This window comes from Halictus rubicundus, chromosome 3, assembly GCF_050948215.1.
Source record: "Halictus rubicundus isolate RS-2024b chromosome 3, iyHalRubi1_principal, whole genome shotgun sequence".
NCBI lineage: Eukaryota > Metazoa > Arthropoda > Insecta > Hymenoptera > Halictidae > Halictus > Halictus rubicundus.
This window is the reverse complement of record NC_135151.1, coordinates 20,159,563-20,176,418: the sequence shown is the minus strand read 5'-3', so window position 1 is coordinate 20,176,418 and position 16,856 is coordinate 20,159,563. Positions and strand designations below refer to the sequence as shown.

The following is a 16,856-nucleotide window of genomic DNA, read 5'->3' as shown; positions in this document are numbered from 1 at the left end:
AAATAACAAGAACATGCTACCCAAAATAGCAATATTTTTAAAATAATATGTACCCAAAGAAATAAATTTGCTAAATAATTTCTCACGTATGCATCCTGGGAATCTTAATAATTTTAAATTAAAAATATTAGAACCCGTCATTCTGACGGGTCCCGTAAACCTAGTGTTAAAGGAAGAAAGGAATTTTTCCACGATTCCTGCGAACGAGACGAACAATTTTCATTGTCCGTAAAGATCCGCGGTCTAATTGTAAAACATCTTTGAAAATCAACGCGGCTGTCGTCGCAGCGAGGAGGATCGTGGCTCTGGCTGTTCTCTCCGGCTAAGGTTTCGAGCGTCGTGTTTCGCGAGGCGGTTAGGCACGTTTGCACGCGTGAGGGTGAAAATGTCAGGCATTTACCACGCGATCGCCGCGGTTTCTCTCACCTTTGCGACCGCGCGTATGCACTGCGCCTCTTTCGCGTAATAAATACTCTACCGTGACAAGACCATGCGGTCGAAAACACGGGAACCGCTTATCGATCGGTATCGACGAGGCTGGCACAACGATGCTCCGAATGCCGACAAAACCCCTCCCCCTTTCCTCTGGCCCGACAACGAACCGAGCTGATTAAGCATCGCGGAGCGGGGTCTTAAAAGGCTTAAAAAAAAAAAGACGAACCACGGGCCGTTTAATCAGCCGAGCCAGATGACTCAATTTGAATCAACGACGGCGGCGATTCGTTCGTGGAAAAAATCCGATTCGCGATTACTTTTCGGGCAAGGCTCGCCGTGCAGGGAGACACGGGGGCTTGTCAAATTTCAGCTGAAAGGATGACCGGCCAGAATCGCGTGAGTATTGTTTGAGAAATTGCATGCGTATGTCTTTTTCTTTCTCTCTCACCTTTGTTGTCGCAGACGTCGCAAAGAACCATCTCTGGGTTGATGAACGGGCTCGCGTGTGCATCCGACCGCGTGGTCACGCCTGCACTGAGACACTTTATCGGAGGAACGCCGGTCGCCGGACGACAACGCCGGGACGAAGAGGAAGACAACGCGGAGGAACGCCGCGTGCGTATCGACCGAGTTCGATAACGCTTAACCGGGCTGGTTCGGGGACCGCGTGCGTCTCCGAAGAGGAGGATCGGGGAAGCAGAGGGATGGAGAAGCGTAGACGGAAACGAGCCTCGGTTTGAACGACTTTCCACCTCCTTGGGGAAAAAGAGTCCCGGTGGAGGACGTCGAAGGAAAGCAACAGGAGGGAGGAGGGGAGGAGGAAAATCGTCGCGCGAATTTCACGATCGGCGCGATCCCGTTGATTACTGTTGGCGGTTTGACAGCTAGGTTTGCACTGGAGAGCAACATCGGCCTGTCTCAACGGGGACACGATGGGTCTGCGGGCTGTTGGAGGGGCGAGGAGGATCCTGCGTTTCATTGTACGCACACCATGGGCCACCATGGAGGGGCAGAAAGGACGCCAGATCAATATTAGGGCGTAGACTCAAGGGCAAGGGCCGTCACCGCCTATAGATACATTACGTGCACGACGCACACCATGCGTCGCTCTCCCGCGGCAAGGAAAACTAAGGATATTTTTCGGGCGCATCGTCACGGTGCATCGTTGCGCCGATCGCACGATTGATCGCGCGATCGATCGTCCGTGGAATCCTTATCGAGACCCGTGGGCTATTGTGTTTCGAAGTTATCTAAAGGCCTTCCGGTTGCCGCAGCAGAATTTGTAATCTTCGCACGGCCGTGCAGATGGTAACCTCTGCGGTTTTCGCGCGCGGTGTGTTTCGATTATCAATAGGCGGTTACGTGGTCGCGTAAAAATGTAGGTGCGTTGGCCTTCGATCGCGCATCACCGGGACGAATGATAAGAAAATATTATTAACCCTAAACATTCGAATGGTGACTGTAAGGCACCACTAAATATTGCTGTATCGTTATTCAAAATATTTTTTACATTATTATATTTGTTTGTATCTAATAAATTACTAAACACTTCGGTATTGTACGAGTAAATTGCATCGTTTTCGTATGTATAACATGAAAAAAGTATATAGAAAGGAAATATTCAAGGTCGGAAGAAATGTCTCGTTTTTTAGTTAAAATAGCTTCGAGTGCAAAGGGTTAGTAGGGCTTATTGTGTCGACAAGTTATCTTAGAAATAGCCAGAAGTAATCAATTATTTTGGAATCTGAAACAAACTTTGTGGTAAATTCAAGTTTTTATTCCTTTTTTATTATACAGGGTGCGGCGCGAATTAGTCCCCACGATTTTTCAGCCCCTTCGGGTGGTTGGACAGAAAAGTGTTTCCTACCAATGTTAATCAGTATTTAACCGACAAGAAATTGCAATTTTTGAAATTAAAAAGAATCGATTTTCAACAAAAAAAATCAAGGTCGCTGTCATATCTTTTAATGCAACTGGGTATTTTTAATTTCATAATATTGTAGGCGACGTCGAAACGAATTCGACGACCTGCTATACAATGACTTTCAGATGACCGTGAAACGTACGAACGCCGCCATTTTATTACAGGGTTGTCAAATATTATACTTTTTAGAATATTTTTAACGCCGGCTGCTTTACCGAAAACTGTAAAAGAGTACGTGTTTCCTCTTCAACGATCGGCACAGAACTAAAGGCAAAACAAATAATTGATTACTTATGGGTACCCCTAATATATTGTAAAATAATGTAAAGCTTGTCTATACATATAAAGAATATGTATGGTATTGCAAAATAATTTTCTTATGAAAGTTAAAATTGCTCGATAAAAAGAAAGGAGTTATGGCAGGCGAGATTCAACAGCAGAAGATGACCTTACGCACAGTCGCAGTCAATAAGCAATCATTTTGAGCCTGCTTCTTTGTAGAAGCCATAGTCACTGGAGCGTTATACAGTTAAGGAGCAGTTTATACAGTTAAAAATCAGTGAGTACAATTTAAAGCGGGAAATAGACTAAAGGTATTCAACAGTTTCAATGTATTATCTCCTCAAAATAATTAAAGGACGAAAGAAATTTCCGTTTTGCTCTTCTTCGTCCAAGGCAAACAATTTTTATTTTTATTAAAAATCCACCGTCCAATAATCACCGTTCAAAAGTGCAAAACGTTGGAAGAACACGTTCACTCGAATGAAAATAAACAGCTGAATTAAATGTGTACGGAAGGACGCCTAATACGTAAAGGTCAAGGTCATCGAAGCTGCCTCCTCCAAACATCAGTTTCATCGGAGTCTCTTTTCTGAATAAGCACCAGCTCGAGACTGCTAAGACTTTGCGAATTAGTATGATTAAATCGTGTCCTCCTGTGATTGCGTGGTAGCTGGAAAATGAAATGGCCGAACAGAAGAATGTAAGAGATAATCAAAATAACTCTGCGCCGCAACGGTGTTCCGTATTGACGTTGCGCATTCCGTACGAGGCGAAGGAAGGAACCCGCGGGCGATTCGAAACGGTGTAAACCCGCGGAAGGAAAACCGTGGAAAGTAGGCAATTTCTTTTCTTTTGATACGGCTCCGACGGCGTCGACATTTCATAAATATTTAACGCTCCTCGCGTTCCCCGTAACCGTGACGCAAGATGAAATGTACGCAAGACCCGTTGAACGATTAACACAGCTTTTTGCGTAACCATTTTTCTAAATCTCAGCCGCGCAAATCGAATGGCGGGTATAAACAACCGCGCGCCGCGATGCGCAACAGCACTCCGGGAGCGGTACATAACTGGCAAACAGCATTTTAAAAGATATTCCAAGGACAAATACATTGTCGACTTGTAATCTATATTTTTTTTTTTCTCTTTCGAATGCAGAATGTGTTTAGATACTGCATTCCATTGTTGTGTCGTTACCAGACTGCCAGATCTTTATGCAATTTATGACAAAAATGAGCAGGAGCATTCAAATGGGAATTTAAAACGGTAGAAATATTAAGAAATTCATTATTCTTTAAAAATAATTAATGTAAGCACAGCAACTGGTACACCCACAGAAATCGGGTCCCTTGCCCTACCGATTTTCAAGGGCGAACAGTTTCGTCAGCCACTGTATACTCGCAACTCGCAAAACTTTCTCCGTTTGATATTCGTGAGAACGTCTACCTGGGTGTGCAACCATGTTCCCGTAATGGGATGATCTATGGGCTCAAAATCCCGCATGCTACCTTGATTAATGCGACTGCGAAGATGGTATCACGTTAATCTTCTCCGTGACGACCTATTACAGTCTAATACACCATGATAATCGACACAATCTTTATCGGAAGGCAAATTACGTCTTTCTCGAGTCGTCTTCGAGTCACATGTGCCCGAAGACGGTTTCAAACCAGAGTTGTTAATAAAACGATAAATATTTACTGCTTAATTAGCAAATCACCGATCGCTTCAATTTCACTGGATATTTTACCATTGCGTCGATGTGATACGCGATGGACGCGAAAACGAGGGACGGTCGAGGGTAAAATGAATTATTTCTAGAAAAGTAGTACGGTCGAACGCCTAAAGCGGAGCCCAGAGCTTCTGCGTCCACAAGTGCTACATTATCGTGGTTGATAACGCCTGAGAGAATATGTAGACCCTTCAGCGTCACTTCACCGCGGTGCCCGCTATCTATCCCTTTCCCTTTCAGCGTTACAAGTGTGCCTGAAACTGTAACGCGATAAAACGTTTTCGGAGGAGGAACGCCGGTAAACGTTTTCGTGCACCTATCTCTGGGTACACGGTCGCGCACGTAAGCGAGGACCAGAGATAGAGTGAATCCCACGTGTACGGAGATAAACCCGAAGATAAGTATCGAACCCGTGAGCCCGAAAGACAGAGAAGGCTCGAACGATCGCGGGGGATACGTACATACGTAGACCGAGACGTTCGCCGTCCCGGGACTTTCATCGCGGAATCAAGGTGAATGATCGCGATCGACGAGGAGTGAAATTAGATGGTTCGAGACCGGTGGCGTGAGAATCGAGAAAATCGGCCCCGGCTACAGCGGAGGAAACGACCGTGCGTCATGCCAGAACCGTTCGCAGCCGATATTTCGAATTGGCAGAGCTCGAAACACTAGATTTCCGTTGACATGATCGCGGGCCGTTTCTCGACCGGTCGTAAAAACACCGAGGCGACGCACAACGCGCAATTTGGACAAAATCGGATTCAAAATCAAGGAACTTTCGATAGGAATGAGGTAGAGCGATAAACTTTTTTTTTAAATGAAAGCTGCAACTTTGTAGAATATGGGAAAAATAGAGAGATTGTGGTACGAACGTTTTTTAACCTCGAGAAAATTCGTTAAACGCGCACAAATTCAAGAAAATTTTAGTTTTTCCAATACCAAGCGCGAACAAGACTTTTTTTTAACATGCTATACATCGTTTCCCGTAGATTTTTTTACGCTGATTTCAAATCTGGTCTGAAAATTTGTCTACGACCTCAGGATTTTGCAAAAAATAGATTTTTGTGACAGAAACTAATGAAGTCATTTTTTCGTTGAAATGATTGGATGGTAATAATCTCTCTATTTTTCCCATATTTTACAAAGGTTCAACTTTCATTTAAAAAAAATTTCATCGCTCTACCTTATTCCTATCGAAAGTTCTTTGACTTTGAATCCGATTTCGTCGAAATTGTCCATTGTGCGGCAAGTAGTCAAAAATGGCCTTTTTAGCTGGACAAAATTCTAAATCGCCTATTTTTCTATATTTATCGATCAATATGTTTACAGTTGTATAAAATATAAATAATTATCAATTTTTTACAACATTCAGTTGGTTTTTGTTAATTAAACAATATATTTTAAGTGATCTATAATTATATATAAAATACAACAAAATTAGTAATGGACCTATGTAACACAGAATGATATAACAAGTACTAGATATTATCGAAGAAGACGTCATTTTTAATTATGGGCAAAAAGAATGCAATTTTGGAGAAATTATAGTAAATGTTACTTTTTGGAGATTCAGACATATTCTAACGGGAAAGAATTATTCTTTGGTTTCGTATAAGCTTCTATTGTTTATACCAATTTGCTTAGATTAATCTAAAAATTTGTATTTCCTATTTAAACTTTTCATAATTTTGATAAGGGCTGAAATGCTTTGATTCAACGTACCTGATTATATCTACGGAAGATTTTGTTATAACGTTTTCACGTGTAAAGTAATAACGTAACAAATAAAACACTAACAATAATCACAGTAATTATAACAATAACAATAAAACAACAACAACAATAAGAATAACGAAAGTGAAAGATATAAGAAAAACGCAAATAAGATGTACACTGCACGCTGATCGCTCTGAGACTGAAGAAACGAATTTTCATGCGAAAAAAGTTCGGAGGAAAACTCGGGGATCTTATCATTGTTTATTCCTCCAATGTACAATGAAAGAGACCAATCCATAGGTTTCAACGAGTACACTAAACAAACCGCTAACAATAAGTGGCGACAATAAGTGAAACGCCCGGCCCGGGCTATGATTGTCACGAGCGTGTACGTAAAACGACGTAACTTCATTGTAAAAATTAGTATAGTTCTGCAACGTTCTGCAAGCCAATTTTGGTATTAAAATAAAGTAGGGAATCTCTACTTTATTATATGTAAAAATCATCGCGTGGACCGACGTGGACCATATACTAATTCATTAACGAAGAGTAGTAACATGGGCGTTTCTGTGGAAAAATAAGTACCGCCTTTGACGCTTAATTTACAAAAATAGAGGAATGTTATCGATAATTTGGAATTACTAAAGTGAAAATACATGTTTTGAGATGTTATACCCATCATATATAGGAAATTTAAACGCTCCTTAGTACATTTTAACATATTTCTAGCGCGTACGGAAATGTGCCCATTCATTTATAGGTTAGGTGTTCGTCTTTTAGGTGAAGTTTACACGCTCCGTAAACATACAACAAAAGAATTTTAAGTTTTAATATTCAAGGGTTTTAATACATGGTTATTTTAGATTATATTAGCACAGTTAGTTTTTGTTTATTTGAAAGTTAATTTTGTCCAGCTAAAAAGGCCATTCGTCACACTGTGCGACGAGACGATTGTGGAAAAGGCTTGAACGGTTTGCAGTTTACGCTTGATCCCCGGTGTTGCGATGCGAAGAGGGCAGAGCGTGCGGCTTGTTCCTCCAGGCGAATCCATATGTCGGGACATATGTTAGGGAAGCCGGTACCCTGACCTGCGCCAGTAACACGCTCGAGAGAGGGAGCGGGAAAAGGAATCTAAAAATAGGGGTGCTTTCGGGCAAGGGATTAATAGCCACGCCGGTTGTAATTTTAAACACCTCGGCGAACGTGGCTAATCCAATCTGCCGGCTTATGAAACGCACCCTTTAAACCGGCCGGAGTGCGTACGCGCCGCCACGCCGGGGGTCATCGAAATGGCCAGCAGAAATTCCAATAAATCTCACTTAACGCCCGACCACGCCACGGTGCGACCGTGTGCGTTAATCAGCCTTTTACACGCGCGTGAACGCTCGCGCTCCCCATGAGCATTGAGACATCATCTCCGTGGGCCGAACGCCTACGTGCTTGTGAGTCGAACGGTAATTAAACACCGCGGATCCCTCTCGGTTTAATCAGATTTTCCAAATCTCGAAGTCCGACTCGGAGATTTTAATTCTGCTCCGAACTGTTTAGGTAATTCAGCTACGCGACCTCCCTAACCCTTTGCACTCGACGCCATTTTAACTCCAAAACGAAACATTTCTACCGACCTAGAGTATTTCCTTTCTGTACATATTTTTTCATGTTGTATATACGAAAATGGTGCAATTTACTCATACAGTACTGAAATGTTTAGTAATTTATGAAATACAAAGAAATTTAATAATGTGAAAAATATTTTGGATAATGATAGAGCAATTTTTAGTGGCGCCTTACAGTCGTCATTCGAGTGCTAAGGGCTAATTCGTTCTCCACTGCTCTAAGCTATCTACAGTTAATTCTCGTTACGAGTCAGTACCAACCTTACGATTAGGAGTCAGTGGAACTATCCACACCATCGCGTAGTGTCGCGAATGGGCATTCTAGGTGGAAAAAAATCATAGATCGTTTCATGGTTCTTCAAAAAAAAAAATTGAATTGAAATAATATTTACATTGAAAAATATTGTATAAATTATAGAAACAAATGTAAAACTAAATAAAAAATGTAATATTAAATAAGTATAACAACAATATCGAAATATAACAATATAAAAATAATTCTTCGCTAATATCGATATATCGATTTCGATACTTATATCGCTATGAACCCTTAGCACTCGAGGCGCCACTAATAATTGCTGTATCATTATTCAAAATATTTTTTACATTATTAAATTTGTTTGTATTTAATAAATTACTAAACATTTCGGTATAGTACAAGTAAGTTGCACCATTTTCGTATGTACAAGATGAAAAAAAATATATAGAAGGGCAATATTCTAGGTCGGAAGAAATGTTTCGTTTTCGAATTAAAATAGCTTCGAGTGCAAAGGGTTAAATGAATTATTACGGGTATAATTAAGCGCAGTAAACATTCCGAAAGAAGAATATATGAATGTTGTACCTATTTTCTGACATGACTTTTTTTCACCTAAAGTGCAACATTGTACGTGCAACAATGTATCGGAGAAAGACATTTTCTCAGTCTTCTTGTCACTATCGGTTACTAGTCATAGGCTTATGACTTACAGACAGATGTGACTCTTAGGTTTCCAGCGTGCCCTGTGTATTTCAAATGCGACGCTCGGCGAGAACCTCAGATTTCGTCTAAGAGTCAGACGCCAGAACCGCGCAACTGACTAGTAACGAGAATTCACTGTACCATCCGCGCAACGAAACTTTGTCTGGCTCACCTTTCTTCTGGTCCTCGCTGTCCGAATGGAGCTCGACGTCGTGCAGCCTCATGGACTGCACGAATCCTCTCCAGTGGCTGCGCGACCTCCCCCGCTCGTTCAAATCGGTCTTCAAGTCGGCCAGTTGTTTGTCGGACTCCTTCAGCAAGCCGTCCAGGATGTCCGGCCTGTCGAGCTCCTTGGTCCTCCTTTTCGCGTCTTCGCTGGCGTTGACGACGTTCGGTCGGTCCTCCCTGACGTTCGACGAGTCAACTTCGTCCTTACCGACGCTTCGAGAGCTCTCCTGATCGTGTCTACCGATATCGTCTCCGGTCCCGTTCAGTTCAGATCCCTTGAGTCTGTTCCTCGACTCTTTCCTTCTCCTCACAGGCGGACGTGGCTGCGTCTCTTCCGTCGGGATTTTTTCCTTCGGATGTTTCGCATCCGCAGCGACGCTGTTCTTCGGCGTGGTCGTTTTGCTCGGCACCCTGCCGTTCGCTTCCTTCGGCGCCTTGTTCGAGGAGGCGTTCTTCGGGTTGTTGCAACGATCCTTCAACGACTCCCGATTGGTTCGCGACGCCTCCAGCAGCTTCTGAGCGAGCAATCTCGTTTTATTAATTTCCGTTCCCGCTCGCTTCTCCTGTTTCTCCGACTCGTTCCTCTTCTCCGCTTTCTTCTCGCTGGACCTGACCACCGTCCGCGGAGGACCGTCCGACGCCTGGAACATCTGCTGTATCTTCATTATGTCCGATCGGATCTTCGCCGAGTTCGACAGCTCGGTTTTCTTGTTCGCGGACGAGTACTTGGCGTCTGGCTTCGCGGAGATCCTGGGACACCTCTGGGCCGGCGGTGTGTTCCTCAGTCTCTCCAGGTCCTTCAGATCGGCCAGCATCGAGCTGGGCGTCCTGCCGTTCCTAGGGGAACTGTCGACGGCTATGGTTCTCGGCCGGTCTCTCTCCTTCCGGCCGATCTTCTCCATCGGTATCAGAGCGGGATCGACGAACACGGTGTCCCGTATCTGACTGATGTTCCGCAGACGCGGCGCGCCGACCTTCAGCCCCGTTGTCCTCATGATCACCTTCTCGACGGTCTCGATGTCCCTTTCACGGCCCAAACGTCTTTCTTCGATCAATTTGGCTCGTTGAACGTCGATTGCCGACACAAACGGCCCGTGATACACCGGGCTGTTCACAGGGCCAGCGGCGGCACGCGTGTTGGTCATTGGATTGTTCGGCCTGCTGGCGCGCAGCGGCGAAATCCTGACCAACTTCGGCGCGTCCCGAGGATCGTCCGTTTGCAAACTGCCTCTGTACACCATCTTCGGGGGTTTCGGTTCACTACTGAGGCGCACCGATCATCGAGAAGCCATCCTCGGCGGTCTGAAAGAAAAAAAAAAGAACGGGGATTCAGTCTATTAATGGAAACCGACTACTGGTGCCTGCGTGTACGCTTATCCTACTTTAAAGGCGTATTTAAAACGTCACGCGTGGAGATGTAGATCATCGTCTTCCGCTTCCCGTGTCTGAAGAGGGGATGGCTAAGCTAGTGGCGCGGGCGAAACAGATTCGTTTCCGTGCGTCGATCGTAACGAAAACCTCGCATCCGCTTGAAGAAGTTGGACTCCTTACGTGCTTGGTCGTGTCTATTATAAATCTCGATCCAAATTATTGCAGTAGTTTTTGAATGATTCGACGATAATTCAATTTCAACGCTGAAACCACCGAGCCTTGAAAGTATCTAATACACGTTCTCTTATAAAACTGACGAGATTGAATTTATTACTACTAAATATATTCATTTAATCACTTCCACGAAATCATCTTTACAATTTCAGTAATTGTACAACTTGTACACTACTGCAAAGTTGGCGACCACACCTCTCATTCGAAGCTCGACGAAACGACTAAAATAAATGGCAAATCAACTTTTCAGACGTCGTTGCGAAGAGGAAACATCGATTTTTAAACCTATGGTGGTTTCAGTTACGAAAAAATTTGTTTAAAGTTTCCACATTTGAATGTACAGTGGTTTCTCTATATATGTCGCCAAGACATGGATGATAAATGTCGCGGAACTATCCCCACTACCGCGAGGTATACCCCGTGAGGGACCACGAAGCACGAGAGGCCTCGGACGCCGAAGAGTGTAAACATAACTCGGGTATGTCTCCTGGACGATATACGACGCTGGCAAGACCCGTGTTGTTGACATATATCGAGAATTCACTGTATACTGTGAAAAGAGAAACGTGTCTTCAGATTCTCGCTTGCTAAATCGTGAACAAGAATCTTGAAATAAAATGATCGATGTGTCATGAAACTAGCTTTAAACTTCTCGCTTTAAAATGAGTCCTATAATTTTTATATTTACAAGAATATTAAATCAATAAGAATATTGAATCAAGACAAAATACAGCTCAATTTGTAGCCGGAGATATTTTCTAGCGCGCGCTACTTTCGATTTCGTCCAGAAAACTCATCTAATGGCATAAAAATGCTAGAATTCCACGGCATGCGCATCGTTAATTTTTGGCCTACTTCTAACGCTTATATTACCAAATATCTGCATAATCTCGTCAGCTCATGACCAGCGCGCTCTAGATTGAACATTCCTCTTTCGAACGAGCCCATTCCCGGCGAAAAATATTCTCGTATAAGGACGAAAAGTTGAGGCACGTGAAACCATTTCTCGTCCATTTTTGTCGGTAACGTAGTCACTCTACCTTATCGCGAATCTACGTAGACTTGGCCTTAGATTCTAATGTATTTAATTTACGAATATTGAGTTTGTAGACATGCATCCATCAGGATGCATTCGTGTTATGTTTATAAAGTAATGTAAAATAGTAATTTTTAGTGCTCCGTGAACCTAGTGTTAATAGGCGTTTCCCGGCGAAAAATATTCTCGTATAAGGACGAAAAGTTGAGGCACGTAAAACCATTTTTCGCCTGTTTTTGTCGGTTACGTGGTCACTCTACCTTGCCGCGAATCTACGTAGACTTGGCCCTAGATTCTAATGTATTTAATTTACGAATATTGAGTTTGTAAAGATGCATCCATGGGGACACATTCGTGTTATTTTTATAAAGTAATGTAAAATAGTAATTTTTAGTGCTCCGTGAACCTAGCGTTAATAGGCTTTTCCCAGCGAAAAATATTCTCATATAAGGACGGAAAGTTGGGGCACGTAAAACCATTATTCGCCTGTTTTTGTCGGTAACGTGGTCACTCTACCTTACCGCGTATCTACGGAGTCTTGACTCTTTAAAAACCACAGCTAAATAACGTGTTAATCCCGCGGCTATAAGTACGCGGATAAGTTGTGGTCGCCTGTTATTAATAACTTTACATGAAAAATTAATGTGAACGAACTAATTGAATGTAAGAGCGACAGGGTGCCGGCACGAGCACATCCACGGACCAATGCTTGTTTTGTGGTACAACGATCGTTAGCGCTGTATTCACGATCGTTAGCGGCGCAGCGATTATTAGCATTATAACGATCACTGACGCCATTACGACGCGATGCGCGCATTTATTTATACAGTACTTTTACCTTCTCGGTTTTTACAGCAAGAATTACGTTTCATAAATAATAATGAAGTCCGCATAATACTTTCGTACGCGGAGCCGGTCGGCGGAGGCGTGGTAGAAAACAACTCTTTTCCTCTTTTCGGTCTCGTTTAGTAAGCCTGGCGTTACAAATTGAATACATTTATGTTTCCGTCTGTGAACGACGGAAACGTTCGACGGTTGCATTCGGAGTTCTCCGATCGTGTACCCGACAAACCCGGATCAAAAGGAGCTTTGCCCCGCATATTTCCCGATCGTCGAGATTTCGATCGGCATCGAATCGATCAACCGGTTAACTCGAATGGAAATCGGCTTGTGGCCGCGCGGGGTTTTCTCCGTGAGGATTGAGTCGCGTAACTGTTAATCGACGTAAATTACAATCTGGAGAGAGAGAGAGAGAGAGAGAAAGAGAAGGAACAGCTAACCAGTATATTATTCGTGGCGAAGGCTGCGTCTCAGGAGTCAGTGGGTGTCACCATGTAGGCAGTGACCCGGCCATCTTGCGACACGTTTACCATTGGCATGTAGGTGTCCCCGCGCAGTTAATACGCGACAGTCCGTTTCCAATGCATATCTGCCGTTGTATTTAATCGGTCTTAACTCGCGCATTCTAATTACGCGGGATGGGATACGTCGGGGGTGACAGTTGACGAACGAACGAACGGCCCGTAAATGGACGCCGAGACCGATCACACGGAACGGTTGTTGCGCTCGCTCGTTCCATTAGGATCGATCGAGCCGTACCGCTTTTATGTATCGAGCATCGATCACCGAGCGACGATTGTTATACCGCGGATATCTCCCGATAACTCCACGATCCGTTATATAACGCGCCGTCGCATCGCATCGCATCGTTTTGTCTAGTTCGCCGCAACCGGCAATCATCTACCGCGGTACCGATGATATTATTGCCTCTCGTTGCCAGGCTAGCTCGACGTTCACGCGGCAGAAACAGCGTGCAGGTTGGCGCGTTCTTGCGGTCAGGCCCCGACTCGGTAAGAGAGAAACTCGGTGCTACAGAACGACATGCACATTTCCCTGAATCGTAAACGATATCGTGCGCGCTTGGAATATCCGCGCCGGGCCGTACACGTTTCTGCGGTTTCGCAAAGCGAGACGTTGCGCCTCGAGTAATTTCGATACGCCGCGGCTACGACAGATAACGACGGACATCGCAGCGTTCCTCTGCGGTGCCTGGCCTCGTTAAGAGAAATCGTCGATTACGCTTCCGTGCGGAAAGCCTCTTTCTTCCGGGTTCGACGAAAATTTCACGAAACGTGTCGTGCAACAACGTTCCCCCTCTTCCCTCCCTCCCCCCCTACAACGTTTTGATACGCGCGTACCGCACCGGCTCGATCTGCAATTCCGTTCACGTTAACTTATTACGCTTCTGCCGGCTCGCTTCACCATTAGTCACGGTACGGGAGCCTCACGGCTGAAAAAATCCCATGCTAATACAGTGAATTCTCGTTACGAGTCAGTGCCAACCTTACGATTTAGAGTCGCTGGAACTACCCACTCCACCGCGGTGTGGGGCCGAAGCTCGAGAACCGTCTCGCGTGCAACATTGTATCGGAGAACGACATTTTCTCAGTTTTCACGTCACTATCGGTTAGTGGTCATAGGCTTATGACTGGACTGTGGATTTTATGCATTTATGAGAGAAATGGGTAGGTCCAATTTAAGACAGTAGAAACATTTGAAGTATTTAAATATACGAGTATATTATTTTACACATATTTAACAAGAAATGAAATATTGATTTCACCCAAGTTTGTTGGAATTCAGGCAGAAAGTTTTCATTTTGCATAAAGATCCGCAGTCTACTGACTTATAGACGAATGTGACTCTTAGGTTTCGCATTTGCATTTATGAGAAAAATGGGTAGGTCTAATTTAAAGCAGTAGAAACATTTGAAGTATTTGAATATACGATTATATTAATTTCCACATATTAAACATATTTAACAAGAAATTAAATATTGATTTCACCCAAGTTTGTTGGAATTCAGGCAGAAAGTTTTCATTTTGCATAAAGATCTGCAGTCTACTGACTTATAGACGGATGTGACTCTTAGGTTTCGCATTTGCATTTATGAGAAAAATGGGTAGGTCTAATTTAAGACAGTAAAGACATTTGAAGTATTTAAATATACGATTATATTACTTTCAACCTACTAAATATATTTAACAAGAAATTAAACATTTATTTCACCCGAGTTCGTCGCAATTCAAGCAGAAAGTTTTTATTTTACACAAAGATCCGCAGACTACTGACTTATAGACGGATGTGACTTGTAATTCAAGACAGTAGAAACATTTGAAGTATCTAAATGTACGATTACATTATTTTCTTCGGACCTAGAATATTTCCCTTCTACGTATCTTTTTCTTCATGTTATGCATACGAAAATGGTACGATACTGAAATTAGTTTAGTGATGTATTAAATAGAAACAAATTTAAAATGTGAAAAATATTTTGAATACAGCAATTTTCAGTGGCGCCTTACAGTCGCCATTCGAGTGCTAAGGGTGAACAAGAAATTAAATCTTTATTTCACCCAAGTTTCTTGCAATCCAGGCAGAAAGTTTTTAGTTTGCTCAGATTTCGTCTAAGAGTCAGTCGCCAGAACCGCGCAACCGACTCGTAACGAGAATCCACTGTATTCCCGCGTCCGGGGAAAACGTTCGTCGATTCCCAGACTTCACGGGGTGCGTTTCGATGACATTTTTTCTGCCGGAACCATAAACAGAGGAAACCATGAATAGCATACGTACCGTGTCCGCAGTGGCCAGGCGGTTATGATCGACGCGATTCTGGCGGCAACGGTGTTACGGTAGCCTGCGACTTCGATCGTGTCTTCGATACCCGCGGACTGGTTGCGTGTAGTCTCTTTCACTCGTCCCGTTTCGCCGTGGAATCCTTGCAACGGAAATTAGCTCTACTGCCGCAGCCGTTCTCTTGTTGGCTCTGCAACGACGACAACAACAAAAACAACGAATGAGGCTCATGCATTTTCCATGAAAAGAATGCGGCGCGAGGCTCGTTTCACTCGGCGAGCCGAACCGTTCACGCAAACCGTTTTCTTTTCGTTTCCCCTGTGTCGCCGGCGTTTTCGCGGCTCGTTCACGGGACCCCGAGCATGATCACGGTTTGGCTGGCACGACGTCGAACGAATCGAACCGGAAACTCCGAATCGTTGCTCCGATTCCCAACAACCGGGCAGGTTCGCGTTGCGTAACGCGATTTTCCATCGGTGGGATTCCCCAATGTTTTTTTTTTCTCTTCTCTTTCGGTTTTTACCGTTTCGCGGACAATCGCGGATCGAATCGACAGGGTTCACAACTGACACCGAGGATAATCGCGTGCGCTCGTCTTCGGCAACCCCTTCGTGTTTCGCGCGCGGTTTATCGTGACGCGGGGATCGCTCGGTATACATATTTATGTTGAGAACTTAGCGGATCCGCTTCCTTCGACTTAGCGACAGTTAACCGTGGCTAAACTAGACCGGTCCCATGCCAGAGGATGGGAACCGCCGCGGCGGCAGGCCGAAGGAACATTCTATTTTTACGCGCGTTTGTTGATAGCGCGCCGAGGCGCTCGCCCGCAATAAATGCCCCGCTATCTTTTGCGCAACAAAGGAACGCACACGATTTCCGATCGACACTGGGAATCGTTGTCACGCCTACGATCCTGCGTATGTGGGTGCTCTCGCGAAACTTCGACGTCCTTCATGAAGAATTACAAAACGCCGAGGGGTTTCTTCAGCATCCGGACCATCCGGACCATTTCCGGTCGGTCGACCGGCGGCGACCTAAACGTATCGATTCGGTAAACTCACCCAAATCGTCCGGGTCCCACGCGAACAGCTGCGCCGTAGCCACCCCCTGACGAAACCACGGACGTCCGGATGCCACGCGGTTTGATTCCGCTTAGATTTCCTCTTATCGGGACCGTTTTTCTTTTCACATTATCACGTAGCAACTAGCACGGAACCTCTCCTCCGATCTTCACCGAAATCGTGTCCCCGGTGAGCATCTCTTTCCAACGGGCGGTTAGGCAAACACCTGAAACGGCGCGCACGTGATCCCGGTCCAAGGGTGACACACTGTTCGAGCGTAACACGCGCGAGAGGATACGGTCCGTGGCCGTTATGGCTGACAAATCACGCGGTGGATACGCGTCGACCGTCGTCGGGACGCCAGCAGCAACCGCACCAAGTTCCTTCGTGCCGTAAGGAGCACTGAATGGGTTTGCCAGCGACGAAACATAATCGCGTTTACGAGCCAGCTGTAGGTACACCACTCTTTTCCTTTCCTTTCCATGCGAGCCAGTCGAGCACCGGAGGATCCCCACCACGTGCACGCGTCCAGCACGAGCGTACACCCACGCGACACCCGGTATACGTGGGCAGAACCGCCTGGCATTGAAGAGGTATCGGGAGGCAACGAATGCTCGATAACTG

General features: G+C 44.7%; 1 protein-coding gene across 1 annotated transcript in view; it reads right to left on the bottom strand.

The window, feature by feature from the left end:
- Window positions 1–16,649, bottom strand: part of LOC143352921 (uncharacterized) — a 44,415-nt gene extending 27,766 nt beyond the window's left edge. The window contains exons 1-3 of the mRNA XM_076785956.1: window positions 16,233–16,649; window positions 15,169–15,361; window positions 8,839–10,196 (exon numbers count right to left, since the gene is read on the bottom strand). Coding sequence (XP_076642071.1) covers window positions 8,839–10,135 — 1,297 coding nt within the window. The 5' untranslated portion in view covers window positions 10,136–10,196; window positions 15,169–15,361; window positions 16,233–16,649. The remainder of the gene's footprint in view (window positions 1–8,838; window positions 10,197–15,168; window positions 15,362–16,232) is intronic.
- Window positions 16,650–16,856: the final 207 nt, after the last annotated feature.